We start from the raw sequence: 15,179 nt of genomic DNA, 5'->3' as shown, positions 1-15,179 counted from the left end.
GCCTAGTTAGGAGAATTACTTGGCTCACCGCTGCGCTACAATTTCACCTAGTTTGTGACATGCAGGGTGCCAGGTTCCCACAACTCAGCAGCTGATGCCCTTTCTCGTTGTAATTTGCAGGTTTTCTTCCAGTGGCATCCCACAGCCGCAAGAATCCCCGACATACCACCTCTGTTTCAAGATCTCATCCTGGATTAGCTGAGCTTATGGCTCATGGGAGCATGCTAGCTCAATCAGCGCTCTCGGCCAATACTAGATGCTCATATGATTGAGCTCTGACCATCTTAGTCAGGTTCATCACGGAGTTCAGCATCTCGGATCCATTTTCGTTAGACACCATGGTGGCGTTCTCCTTTTTTTGCTACTTAAATCTGAAGCTCGCTCGCAACACGATCAAACTGTATCTCGCATGGGTGCAGTTCCATGTCATCAATAGGCACCCCAGTCAAGGTGCCTTTATGTCTTCAAGGCCGATCAAGAACATCTTAAAAGGCATTCTTCACTTGGAAGGTCGTAAGCCCATGAGACGTCAGCCGGTTGACAGCATCAGGATCAGGGCCTTATCCAACATGTTGGACACATGGCCATTTGAAACAGGGACAAACAGTGTTATCAAGATCGCCATATACCTAGCCTTCTACGGGTTCTTGCATCCCAGCGAGTTTACAGTGGGGAGGTTAAATGGGGCCTCCAACTTGCTGAGGGTGGCTGATCTGATCAAGGGGGGGATCACTTCATCTTGACACTGGGACAGTCCAAAACTAACCAGATGGGGCCACTGGTTCCTCTGTACCCTACAGGCAATAAGTGGTGCCCAGTTCGGTTGCTAAACCGTCTTCTTCCTTCCTTGTCAGGTCGAGGCCGTGACGCTCCCCTTCTGAGTCTCCATGGCATGCCTCTAGGTTCATAGGGCACTTAAGAACTCTGCTGTCTAAGAAAGGTTGCGACCCCGCAGCCTTCACGGGTCATTCCTTTCGCATAGGGGCAGCTTCGCCAGCAACTAGTCATAATATACCTGTTCACATCATCAGAAATATTGGCCGGTGGAAGTCTTCCGCATACAACCGTTACATTCCCCAGCCAGAGAATGAGCATAGACTGGCCACGTAACACAATGGTCTTCATTCTTTCCGTTGTTGTTATAGGCATGTGTGTATTAAAGGTTGTTTGGTTAAACATTTATTTTTGCCCTCTTTATTTACAGGCCTGCCCGAACGGTGGTTTTGACAAGCTACAACCATACTTTATTTGTTATAATTTCACTTTCTCGTATTTATTCCCTGACCGTCTATCCGGGGACACTATTTTTTTATTTTTATGTTTTAATAAAGGACTTATCCAAAACTGGCTTTTGTACACTTTTTTCATGAATGGGTAGGGGTACAATGTACCCGGTATACATTCACATGGGGGGCAGGATCTGGGGGCTCCCTTGTTAAAGGGGGCTTCCAGATTCCAATAAGCCTCCCCCACGCAGACCCCCACAGCCCAGGGTTGTAAGAAAGAGACCCCTGTCCCCATCAACATGGGGGCAAGGTGCTTTGGGGTGCATGTTGAGGGCATGTGTCCTGGTATGGTTCAGGAGGGGGGGCGCTCGCTCTCCCCCACCCCCATCCTGGCCAGCCAGGCTGTGTGCTCGGATAAAGGTCTGGTATGGATTTTAGGGGGAAACCCCCGCCTTTTTTTTTTTTTTTGGCGCTGGCCTGGCATGGACCGGGGGGGGGGGAGCCACAACGTTCTTTTTCAGCAATACTGATATAAATTGAAGTATATATATATATATTTAATATATATATATATATACGACTTTGTGGTATACACTGCACTATCTGATCTCAACAAACTTTGAAAGCTAAAATCTCTCTCCCTTCCAGCAATGTATTATTAACTATAGAATTCCACTTATAAATCACCCGCTGGCCACAGGATTCTAACCCACAACCTCGCAATTGCAAGCCTGGTATTCTACCACCTACGCCACCGTCAAGCAGGCTTAGACTGAACACACTCTCCCTGCCTAACCAACTAACTTCTATCTCACCCTACACACAGTGGATGGGATAGAAGTTAGGGAGAGTGTGTTCAGCCTAAGCAGGCTTGACGACGGCGTAGGTGGTAGAATACCAGGCTTGCAATTGAGATGGTTGTGGGTTTGATTCCCCTGGCCAGCAAGGTGATTTATTGGAATCAGAGGTCCGAGTCCATAATAATGCAGGAACTTGAAGTTCCCACAAAGAAGCCCAATTGTTCATCATTTGACAAACGAGCGAACAGCGATGTTTGAGTTGAACTTACGTTCGACTCAAACTCGAAGCTCATCCCTAGTCACAGTGATCACATGGTACGAACAGGACCAATCATAGCCCATCTGTACCATGTAATCAGCTGTGGCCAATCACATCTAATTACAACAATACACACTGAATGAATCTATTTAATTCAGTAAAAATTCTTGCTTATAGCAGGGACATTCATAGTACGTATATAAAAAAAGAAAAACTTTTTTTTTTGGTGTGGTTTACTACTGCTTTAAAGAATAGTTAGTTAGGAAGAATGGAAGCTGCCATTGATGACTTATACTCCTGAAAATACTAATTCCTTGTCTGTCATGTTTATTTAGAGGCTTCATCACTGTCTCAGTCATTGATCCAGGTCACGGTTTCACAGCTTAGGATGTGACTTCATGCCCTTAATCTGAATGCTTGTTTGGGTCAGTGTCTAACAAAGCAATAAATTCAGAAAGGAGATGAAATATACAGGAGAGGGGATAAAAGGGTTAAATTGATCCCACATTAACATTTATTAACCACTCCCCCACCACCACCAGGTAGACTCTTCTGCCTACTCTCCTAGAAAACCTTTATTCATTGAATTCTCCTTCCTCCCCTTCCTCCATTGTGAGAGGAAGTGCCGGTTCACACTTGTGCGATGCGGGAAGGCTGCGAATTCGCAGCCTGTTCCCGCATCGCATCCGCACAAGAGGCAGTTCACACTGCCATATGCGATACGCAGGGGGTGTCAATTAAATGTTAACGACACCCCCAATTTGATCACATATTGCAGTGCGATCTGACAGTTCGCACAGGATCGGATCGTACAAGTGTGAACCACTGTGCTATCCAATCCTGATGCGGCTGAAAAAAAGGGTCCTGTGTGTCTTTTGTGCGGGTGCAGTGCGAATTTCAGCCATACAAAGTGTATGGCTGAATTCGCATCCGCACAGGATGATCGCATGTAATGAAGGAGCAGTGCGCTCTGAATTACATGCGATCAGCGCACCCGCAGTAGTGTGAACCGGCACGAAGGGGTAGGATTACAAATGTAATCGATAAAAGATGGTGGGTGGAGCATAGCTTGTCTGAATCAGGCAGTGCCCATCAAGCAATAATGCAAAACCATGAGACGCTTTTTCTGCATGCTGGAAATATTTTGATACATTATGTTCTTTTATCTGATAGTAAACGGAATGACACATTCAGCACCTGTGTCTAAACACTAATGCACAGAGTTGCCAGTGTTAAAAAAAAAGTGTAGACTAAGGAATCTATAAAAGTTTAAACACAGCTTTCACCCAGTATTTAAACATTTTCCAAATAAATGCAAAAAAAAAAATGCTATAATCCTGGGTGAAAGTTGTGTGAAAAAAATTATTATACTGTACCTCTAGTGTATTTTAATTATTGGTCCAAATATAAAATAATAATGATTACTTTTTTTTTTACAGTCATATGTGACCTGTATATTGGGACTAAAATATGTGGGCTTTGTCATTATCTGTTTCGGTGTTACCAACTCAATTTGTGCAGTCATCTTTGGAAAAGTCGCTCAATATACTGGAAGGGTTCCATTATTTCTTCTTGGTAAGTATTATGTCCTGTTGCCTATAATATAAGTATCATTGTAACGATATGAAATAACATGATGTGTCAAAGTAAGGGATAGAATACAAATGGCTAAATTAACCCAAAGCCGTCACTTCAGACACATTTAACTTCTGTATCTTTTGATTTTACACACTGTCATATGAAATGTGTATGTGAGTGGAAGAATGATAAAGAAATTATTCTCTCACAGTGCTAGTATGGTACTTTGTGGCTAGAAGGGCATCCAGCGAAAGTAGAAGGGAAGAGCTGCACTGAGTTCCTGTAAGGTTCCATTTAGGCTTCATGTACACTTGAACTACTTCAGCTGTGGGAAAATGCAAAACGTGGCAAAATCACGCTGCGATTTTGAGCGTTTTGCGGCCAGTGGTAAAAACAATCCTATCCTGAACGTGATTCTTTTGTGTTCAGGAGAGGAAGATTAGGGGAGTTTGAACCTCCTCTAACTGCAGCCACTCCTAAACTCTGCTAAAAGCCTATGTGTACATAGACACGGGTAGTCTTTTATGGAGTTAAATTTATAAACACCAAAAGTTCCTAAACTCAAGTTTAGGAGCTGCTAGTGTACATGGAGCCTTACAGCAATTATACACACTCTGCTTTCAAGCAGCAGAAATCTGCAGATTCCGTGTGAATGGCTGCCTCTGAGCTATATATCCCAGCTTTTATAGCCACAGGGATATTTCAGTCAACTAAATGTAATCACCATAAAATCTACAAAGACAGAAGTTGGACTATGCAAAAGGAGAATTACATAGTTACATAGTTAATGAGGTTGAAAAAAAGACATCCGTCCATCGAGTTCAACCTATGATGTGTGTGTGTGTTTGCTGTTAACCATACATTGTATACCCAAATTATTGGGACTTTCTGTGTACTTTAAGCACCTTAATAAGGGCAGAGACTGATGTGAATGTGCAATTTTTATATGTAAAAGAGCGGAAAGTTGTCGGTGTTAATAAAAAAAAAAAAATGCAATAAAAATAAAAATACAGAATATGGAGTCACAACATGGGATGTAGCCTATGCCCTGACAAAAAGTCCTCATCCCTGTTTAGAAATTTGAATAAAAATGTGTTCCGCATCAGTGATCCCAGAATCCACTGATGATAGGAAAGAGGGTTGGGACTATGACGGACTAGTTTGTCAGAAGTATGTAGGTAAGCAAGAAAGGATCAAAAGGGTAAAAGTTTACAATGTTTATTCAAAAGGTATAAAAGTCGACATATGGAACATGGAAAATAATGAAATAAATACAACATAATTCACATATCATGGTGGTAGTAGTCAGACGGGTGATTGCTTTGTTCTATGCATTTCGCGGGATTGCTCCAGCTTCATCAGGAACTATAGCATTAGAGATTCACCCCTTTTACAGAGCCAAGACTACATTCAGACCTTGAAGATGTATTCGTGAAAAAAGGAAAATATGTCAGCACATAATGTAATAATGGAAAAAATCCATAATCATAAAACGTGTCTTGTAATGTAACCATGCATATAAAAGATAATGAAGAAACAATGCTTACCACACTTACAAATGTTGTGCCAAGTACATAATTAAATTGGACCTCAGATTGCGTCTCCCATCGGCCTGCCTCATGACTCCAAACCAAACAGTCCCAGGCGGGCCCCTAGGGGTCCTCCGAGGAGGTGGATATACGGTATAGATTGGGCCAGTCTTATATAGGTGCCACCAGATCGGACAATAGGTGGAGCTATAGGTCTGCAAAAAATATATATATATATATTGTATGACTTTAGAATGTCATCCAGAGGTGTATAGAAAAAGGTAAGAGTCGCATATTGCGTCAGGGCTAGTTTAGCCCAATGGGTTTTACAGGGCATATACTACTGAACTCTGGCTATAAAAAAAGGGCTGAACCGTGGGTCTGGATCATACACTTAGGGTGTGAAACCAGAAAAACAACTTCCAAGAGGAAAAGTTTTGTTATAATGCATACATATAGGTAGATGGTCACAAGAGTCTACAGGGAAGAGCCACCATAGTTTGGATCCCCAGGGAAGCCAGAGTTCCGGAGTAGCCTTGTATTGAGAAAGAGATCCCCATAAAATGGGGGCTTGAGTGTCCTACCTTGTTACCAGCAAAGCCGCGGGTCGGGAGAGCCGTCATGATACAGCCTACCGCATCCACGGCTTAAGACTGGTCCCACCGGAAGTGACGCGTGTCCGCTAGCGTCACTTCCGGCGCGGGCGCCATTTTGTCGGATGTCCGCCGCTAGAGGTCGAAGGACCTCTAAGGTTAACAACCGTACCGGCCAGTCTTAAGCCGTGGGACCAGTCTTAAGCCGTGGATGCGGTAGGCTGTATCATGACGGCTCTCCCGACCCGCGGCTTTGCTGGTAACAAGGTAGGACACTCAAGCCCCCATTTTATGGGGATCTTTTTCTCAATACAAGGCTACTCCTGAACTCTGGCTTCCCTGGGGATCCAAACTATGGTGGCTCTTCCCTGTAGACTCTTGTGACCATCTACCTATATGTATGCATTATAACAAAACTTTTCCTCTTGGAAGTTGTTTTTCTGGTTTCACACCAAGTGTATGATCCAGACCCACGGTTCAGCCCTTTTTTTATAGCCAGAGTTCAGTAGTATATGCCCTGTACAACCCATTGGGCTAAACTAGCCCTGACGCAATATGCGAATCTCTAATGCTATAGTTCCTGATGAAGCTGGAGCAATCCCGCGAAATGCATAGAACAAAGCAATCCCCCGTCTGACTACTACCACCATGATATGTGAATTATGTTGTATTTATTTCATTATTTTCCATGTTCCATATGTCGACTTTTATACCTTTTGAATAAACATTGTAAACTTTTACCCTTTTGATCCTTTCTTGCTTACCTACATGAAGGTGACCAGATTTTTATAGGTAAATCCGGGGACATATTTTTTTTTTTACTTGTAATGGCGGCAATCAGCGACTTCTATATTGCAGTGAACGAATCCAACACTGACACTTTTGACACTTTGTGGGAACCAGTGAAGCTAATACAGTGATCACTAATGACACTGGCTGGGATGGGGTTAACATGAGGAGCAATAAAAGGGTTAAATATGTGCCTAACAAGTGTTGTCTCACTGTGGGGGAGGTGTTTTTACTAAGGGAAGGCATAGATGCTTGCAGGAACACAGGATCAATGTCTTCCATACTGACAGAATGGCCATCCATTATGCCAGAGAGAAAGACACAGTGCAATGTAGTCTATTCACAGACACCCCCAAAGAATATCTGTGTTGAAGCCTTGAAGGCACTGGCAGCCCCATGATCGGATCCGCTTCTCCTCTGTTCCTTCTGCTGGACACTGTCAGCTGAGCTCAGCTGCCTCTCCCTGCCTGTTGTGGCCATCGCCTGCCTCACAGCCTCTCTCAAGTCTCACTCTCTGGGCCCCGGCTACTACTGGGCCAAGGCAGAAGAACATGCCAGGGGGAGCGGAATGGTCATGGGCCGAAACTGAAGAAATAGTCCCTCCACTCCGACCAGCACATGTTTATCAGAAAGGGGCACAGATAATGCTAGTAAGAACGGCGAAGTGGGAGTGTGTAATATAGAAATTATTATTTTTTTTTTAATTCTGCGCTGACTGTCTTTGAAATTGTCCGTCCCCTGCTAAAATCCAATACGGGGACATAACCAGGGACAGACTTGGTCCGGGGACAGTGTCTTCAGTCCAGGGACCATTGGCCACCTTACCATAAACCCAACCCTCTAAACAGTATGATTTTCAATACACAACCATTCATTTATTTCACTCCAAGTTTGGACTACAACAATATTTAATGAGTTTCATAAAACAATGACCCACTTCTTCGGGTACAGATCTAAAATTAATTTAGGTATTATCACTCTTAACACAAGAGCAAAGGCGGTTATTTAAATGTACAATCCCTTTGTTGCTATAAACTTGTATACTTTGGATCACTGGATGACACCTGCTATGGTGGATAGCACTGTATCTTTTAAGGCATATCTTCTATGACAATGATCACTATAAGATCTGTTTGGCTTGATGAATACCTCTTTCATTTACCATTTTTCCATAGAGTCCATAGGTGGTTTTGCTCTTCAGCAACCTCTATTGATTGTATTAAGCTGATGGTCTACTCTACTGTATATATGCATACATGCTATCTTGAGAACAAAAGGATTTGCATTTGGACAGATATTCAATATCACTAGTAGATCATATATAGACATATTGTAAAGCCTTTTTTGGAATGCTGTGCTATTCTCAGGCATGTGAACATTGAGGAGATCACCATATGAGCCTGGCACATGCATGTTTATAAGAAAGTTCAGGAGCTGCTGTAATTAGAATCTTTATAACGCCACATTGTTTGCTATGCTTTAGTATGTTTCATTTTAATGTGGAAGTATATGAGAGCAGGTTCATATTTAATCATGTTGTTTATCACAGTCTTTTGGATGCTTTATGTATAAGAAAAATGTTATATGTTTTTGGATGAAGTAGCCTCATTTTCTGTGGTTTTTTTTTTGTTACCTTTTTCGTTGTAGATATTATTTGCAGGTGGCTCCATACAGTAAAGTACTTCATTTTTTTTTTTTTTTTAGACAGCATTTTTCTCTATTGGAGAGTGATTTAACATCATAAGTAACACCATAATACTTCATATGTATCACAGACACCTAATAGTCAACCTGGTTCCAGCTTCCTGCAAGTCCATCCCCACCATCAGGGGCCCTGGTAGAGAAGCAAGCTTAGGCTTGCTGGACAGACCAGGCTGTGGTGTCTCAGAAGAGCTCATAGCCTGAGCAAAATGTCAGAAGTCTGTGATAGCAAACTCCTGTAAGTCCCAGCCTGCTTCTTCCCCAGCGGGTATAGTGGGTAAGGACTTGCAACAAGTTGCGGCTAGGTTGACTGTCAGGAGTTTGTGATAGTGAGCCCTTGTAGTTCGCCAAAATAGGGGTTCCCCAGGGGGCAGAGTCTAAGTCCCAGCTTGCTTCTTCACCAGGGTCCCTGATGGTGGGGATGGACTTGCAGCAAGCTAGTAAACCCGGCTGAGAATGCAGAGACCACTACCGGGTGCAGCAGGAGACTGATGGGAAAGCCAGGAAACAAGCCAAGGTCAGGTCAGGCAGCAGGCAAGCACAGACAGTAGATAAAGGCATGATCCTTACATGGTTAATCAGACAGGATACATGAAGTAGAAGCAGAATGGAAGCTCAGAGAATGGGCTGGACTGGACTTTATATACAGGTGCATCTCATAAAATTAGAATATCATCAAAAAGGTAATTTATTTCTGTAATTCAACTAAAAAATCAAACTCATATATTTAATATAGATACAATACACACATAGATATATATTTTAAGCATTTCTTTCTTTTAATTTTGATGATTATGAAAAAAAAAAAAGGATTTTTAATACAGAAATGTTGGCTTGCTGAAAAGTATGACCATGTACAGTATAGTATGATCTCAATACTTGGTCGGGGCTTCTTTTGCATAAATTACTGCTTCAATGCAGCGTGGCATGGAGGCGATCAGCCTGTGGCACTGCTGAGTTGTTATGGAAGCCCAGGTTTCTTTGATAGCTCATCTGCATTGTTGGGTCTGGTGTCTCTCATCTTCCTCTTGACAATACTCCACAGATTCTGTATGGGGTTTAGGTCAGGTGAGTTTGCTGGCCAATCAAGCACAGTGATACCATGATCAATAAACCAGGTATTGGCACTTTTGGCAGTGTGGGCAGGTGACAAGTCCTGCTGGAAAATGAAATCAGCATCTCCATAAAGCTGGTCAGCAGAGGGAAGCATAAAGTGCTCTAGAATTTCCAGGTAAAGGACTGCGCTGACTTTGGACTTGATAAAACACAGTGGACCAACACCAGCAGATGACATAGCTCCCCAAATCATCACTGACTGTGGTAACTTCACACTGGCCCTCATGCAACTTGGATTCTGTGCTTCCCCACTCTTCCTCCAGACTCTGGGACCTTGATTTCCAAATGAAATGCAACATTTTCCACAGTTTGTGATGACGTACCTGCCAGGAACATAAAAAAAAATGACGATTGAGCTTTAAGGGTCGTAGCTTGGCAACCTGGGGTCACAAATACCCCAAATTTGGTTACGGAGATACAGGGTCCTTGCGCAGCCTGTCAGAAGCTACATACAGCGCTGCCTGAGAAGATGAGCTTAATGGACAGCTTGGAGACTTGGACCATTGGCACCAAGCCAAGTAAAGCACCATTGGTCCAAATTGTCCAATAAATATGCTGCAGTGGAGGCTCTTCTCTCACTGCAGGGTCATAGAAGGAGGCATGTGTCTAACAGACAAATGCTCCTTTTCAGCTCAGCCCTCTTAACTACAAGGAAAAAACATGGGTTTATGAGTATAAGGTTTACCCATAATCCCATGTTTTCTCACACAGTTAAGAGGGAGAATCTGCTGCTTTAATCAAGCAAAATATTATATTTTTATGCTATATGTTAATAATTTATTATTTATCTGTTTACTGTGAAATTGCTGGTTTGAAGTTAAATATGCAGACTAGGCCGCAATTAAATTGCAGCCTAGTCTGCACATGTTACAGTGAGATACACCCATTGCATACTGTTGTTGTATTCCGCTTTGCAATAAACACCCATTTAGGGGGAAAAAAATTGCGGCCTAGTCTGCATATGTTACAGTGAGATACACCCATTGGATACTGTTGTTGTATTCCGCTTTGCAATAAAAACCCATTTAGGGGAAAAAAATTTAATTGCAGCCTAGTCTGCATATGTTACAGTGAGATACACCCATTGGATACTGCTGTTGTATTACGCTTTGCAATAAAAATCTATTTAGGGGAAATAAATTTAATTGCGGCCTAGTCTGCATATGTTACATGGAGATACACCCTTTGGATACTGTTGTTGTATTCCGCTTAGCAATAAAAAACAATTTAGGGGAAAAAAATTAATTGCGACCTAGTCTGCATATGTTATAGTGAGATACACCCATTGGATACTGCTGTTGTATTCCGCTTTGCAATAAAAACCCATTTAGGGGAAAAAATGTAATTGTGTTCTAGTCTGCATATGTTACAGTGAGATAAAGCCATTGGATACTGTTGTTGTATTCCGCTTTGCAATAAAAACCCATTTAGGGGAAAACAATTAAATTGCAGCCTAGTCTGCACATGTTACAGTGAGATACACCCATTGCATACTGTTGTTGTATTCCGCTTTGCAATAAACACCCATTTAGGGGGAAAAAAATTGCGGCCTAGTCTGCATATGTTACAGTGAGATACACCCATTGGATACTGTTGTTGTATTCCGCTTTGCAATAAAAACCCATTTAGGGGAAAAAAATTTAATTGCAGCCTAGTCTGCATATGTTACAGTGAGATACACCCATTGGATACTGCTGTTGTATTACGCTTTGCAATAAAAACCCATTTAGGGGAAAAAAATTTAATTGCAGCCTAGTCTGCATATGTTACAGTGAGATACACCCATTGGATACTGCTGTTGTATTACGCTTTGCAATAAAAATCTATTTAGGGGAAATAAATTTAATTGCGGCCTAGTCTGCATATGTTACATGGAGATACACCCTTTGGATACTGTTGTTGTATTCCGCTTAGCAATAAAAAACAATTTAGGGGAAAAAAATTAATTGCGACCTAGTCTGCATATGTTATAGTGAGATACACCCATTGGATACTGCTGTTGTATTCCGCTTTGCAATAAAAACCCATTTAGGGGAAAAAATGTAATTGTGTTCTAGTCTGCATATGTTACAGTGAGATAAAGCCATTGGATACTGTTGTTGTATTCCGCTTTGCAATAAAAACCCATTTAGGGGAAAACAATTAAATTGCAGCCTAGTCTGCACATGTTACAGTGAGATACACCCATTGCATACTGTTGTTGTATTCCGCTTTGCAATAAACACCCATTTAGGGGGAAAAAAATTGCGGCCTAGTCTGCATATGTTACAGTGAGATACACCCATTGGATACTGTTGTTGTATTCCGCTTTGCAATAAAAACCCATTTAGGGGAAAAAAATTTAATTGCAGCCTAGTCTGCATATGTTACAGTGAGATACACCCATTGGATACTGCTGTTGTATTACGCTTTGCAATAAAAATCTATTTAGGGGAAATAAATTTAATTGCGGCCTAGTCTGCATATGTTACAGGGAGATACACCCTTTGGATACTGTTGTTGTATTCCACTTATCAATAAACACCCATTTAGGGGAAGATCCTAAATTAGAGAAATATGAGAAGGTCAAAAAAGGGACGTGGCCTGGGTCGTGGTGCTGCTGGTAGAGCTCCTGTTGCAAGGAGAGGACGTGGTCGATCTATGCCAGCTACACGCACAAGTGAAACACCTTCCTCAGGTGTGAGTAGGCGACAGAACCTGCAGCAGTATTTGGCAGGGCCTAATGCACCTCTACAAATGATGAGGCCAGAACAAGTACAGGCGATAGTAGATTGGGTTGCTGACAGTGTCTCCAGTTCCTTCACATTGTCTCCCACCCAGTCTTCTGCTGAAAGGTCAGAGTTGGCACCTGCAGCCGATGTGCATCAACCTTTCACCTCACCCCCTTGCAAATCAGCCAAACAGTCTGAGGCCCAAGTCATGCAGCAGTCTCTTCTTCTTTTTGATGACTCTGTTAGCATGGTTTCCCAGGGCCATCCACCTAGCACTGCCCCAGAAGTGGAAGAGATTGAGTGCACCGATGCCCAACCACTTATGTCTCAAGATGAGTACATGGGAGGACCATCGCAGCACGTCTCGGATGACGACGAAACACAGGTGCCAAATGCTGCGGAATTCCGAATTGTGGAGACCGACAAGGAGGGCAGGGGTGAAGACTGGGTGGAAGATGATGTGGAGGACGATGAGGTCCTCGACCCCACATGGAATGAACATCATGCAGGTGACCTGAGTAGTTTGGAGGAAGAGGCATTGGTCGCACAGAGCCACCAACCCAGCAGAAGAGGGAGCAGGGTGCAAAAGCGGAGTGGCCGTGCCCTAGACACTACGCCTGCTACTGCCCAACGCAGCAAGGGACCGAGCACACCAAAGCCAGCTCAAAGGAGTTCCCTAGCGTGGCAGTTCTTCAGATAATGTGATGATGACAGGACACAAGTGGTTTGCACGCTGTGCAATCAGAGCCTGAAGCGAGGCATAAACCTTCTCAACCTGAGCACAACCTGCATGACCAGGCATCTAAGTGCAAATCACGAGCTGCAGTGAAGTAGACACCTCAAAAACCAAGAAAGGTCTCTGGCTCCTCCTGCTTCCTCTTCTGTTGCAGTCTTGGCCTCTTCATCCACCTCTGTAGTGACAGTGGCACCTGCCACCCTGCAAACCGAAGATCTGCCAGCAACACCACCACCTGGGTCACCAACAACCATCTCCACAATGTCCCATGGAAGCGTTCAGCTTTCTATCTCCCAAACACTGGAGCGGAAGAGGAAGTACCCCCCTACCCACCCGTGATCCCTGGCCCTGAATGCCAGCATTTCAAAATTCCTGGCCTTTGAAATGCTGTCATTCTGTCTGGTGGAGACGCAAAGTTTTAAAAGCCTTATGGCGGTGGCTGTCCCACAGTACGTCGTGCCCAGCCGCTACTACTTTTCCAGGCAAGCCATCCCTTCCCTGCACAACCAAGTGGGTGACAAAATCAGGTGTGCACTGTGCAACACCATCTGTGGCAAGGTCCAGCTAACTACGGATACGTGGACCAGTAAGCACGGTCAGGGAAGTGATATCTCATAGTTACATAGTTACATAGTAGGTGAGGTTGAATAAAGACAATAGTCCATCCAGTTAAACCTGTGTAGGTGTGTGTGGCTGTAATCATCTCACATACCCCTGAATGTTCTGATCCTTGAGATGTAAGTCTAAGAGTCTTTTGAAAGCCACCATACTACCCGCAGAAACCACCTCTTGTGGTAGAGAATTCCACAATCTTGTAGCCCTAACAGTAAAGAACCCCCCACGTTGCCTGAGGTTAAAACGCTTCTCCTCTAATCGCATTGTATGCCCTCGAGTCCTCATGCAATCCCTTCGAATGAACAGCTTTTTTTCTAAGCTGGGATCCCCATTAAGATATTTATAAATTGCTATCATGTCCCCCCTCAGACGTCTCTTCTCCAGGGAGAATAAATCGAGCGATTGCAGACGCTCTTCATAGTCAAGGTCCTCCAATCCCCTAATTAGTTTAGTTGCCCTTCTCTGGACTCTCTGTAGCTCCAACACATCCCTCCTGAGGACTGGCGACCAGAAATGGACAGAATACTCCAGATGCGGTCGGACCAGAGTTTTATAAAGTGGAAGGATTATAGTCTTATCTCTGGAATACATCCCTTTCTTTATGCATGCTAATATTCTGCTGGCCTTGGCAGCTGCCGCTTGACATTGCATGCTGTTGCCTAATCTATCATCAACCAAGACTCCCAGATCCTTCTCCATTTTTGATTCCCCCAAGGGTTCCCCTCCTAACGTGTATTGTGTTTTTATGTTTTTAGTCCCCAAGTGCAAAACCTTACACTTCTCCACATTAAACCTCATTTGCCATGTCGTTGCCCACTCTGTTATTTTGTCCAGGTCATTCTGTAGGATATCTGCTTCATGCTGTGCAGTTATTGCCATGGCCAATTTTGTGTCATCTGCAAAAACTGATAACGCACTACTGATCCCGTCCTCAATGTTGTTTATGAATAAATTGAACAAGGTTGGTCCCAGGACTGAGCCCTGGGGCACCCCGCTTACAACCTCAGACCAGTCTGAGTATGCGCTGTTTATTACCACCCTTTGGACACGCCCTTTAAGCCAATTCCGTATCCAAGAGCAAACCCTGCTTTCGATACCTGCAGCCCTTATTTTATAAATTAAGCGCTTGTGGGGAACTGTATCAAACGCCTTAGTGAAATCCAAGTACACCACATCCACTGGTCTCCCCCTATCTAGCTCACAGCTCACCTCCTCGTAGAATGTTAAGAGATTGGTTTGACAAGAACGCCCATTTGTAAACCCGTGCTGATTACTGCTGATGATGTTGTTGTCTTTAGCAAACTCTACGACACAGGTGTCAAACACAAGGCCCGTGGGCCGAAAGCGGCCCCCCAGGCCATTTCATGTGGCCCTCACACCTCTCCTGCAGCTGCGGCACCCCCTCGTCTCTGCCCCCACCTTGTCTCTGTAGTCGACAGCAGAGAGGACAGAACTCCTTTGCCAGATCCTGCACTCCTCTGTGCAGCTGTAGAAAGGCTCGTCTTTGCCCCACCCAGGACATGGGG

General features: G+C 43.6%; 1 protein-coding gene across 1 annotated transcript in view; it reads left to right on the top strand.

Annotated features, from left to right (window-relative positions):
- The window catches only part of LOC309550856 (protein unc-93 homolog A-like), a gene marked incomplete at both ends in the record, with an annotated part of 436,926 nt that overhangs the window by 341,737 nt on the left and 80,010 nt on the right, over window positions 1–15,179 (top strand). Inside the window, one exon of the mRNA XM_082251218.1 lies at window positions 3,725–3,860. Coding sequence (XP_082107344.1) covers window positions 3,725–3,860 — 136 coding nt within the window. The remainder of the gene's footprint in view (window positions 1–3,724; window positions 3,861–15,179) is intronic.

This window comes from Pelophylax lessonae (genome assembly GCF_965119305.1).
Source record: "Pelophylax lessonae genome assembly, chromosome: 3".
Classification (NCBI taxonomy): domain Eukaryota; kingdom Metazoa; phylum Chordata; class Amphibia; order Anura; family Ranidae; genus Pelophylax; species Pelophylax lessonae.
The sequence above is the reverse complement of the archived record's forward strand: the minus strand, read 5'-3'. Positions and strand labels throughout refer to the sequence as shown.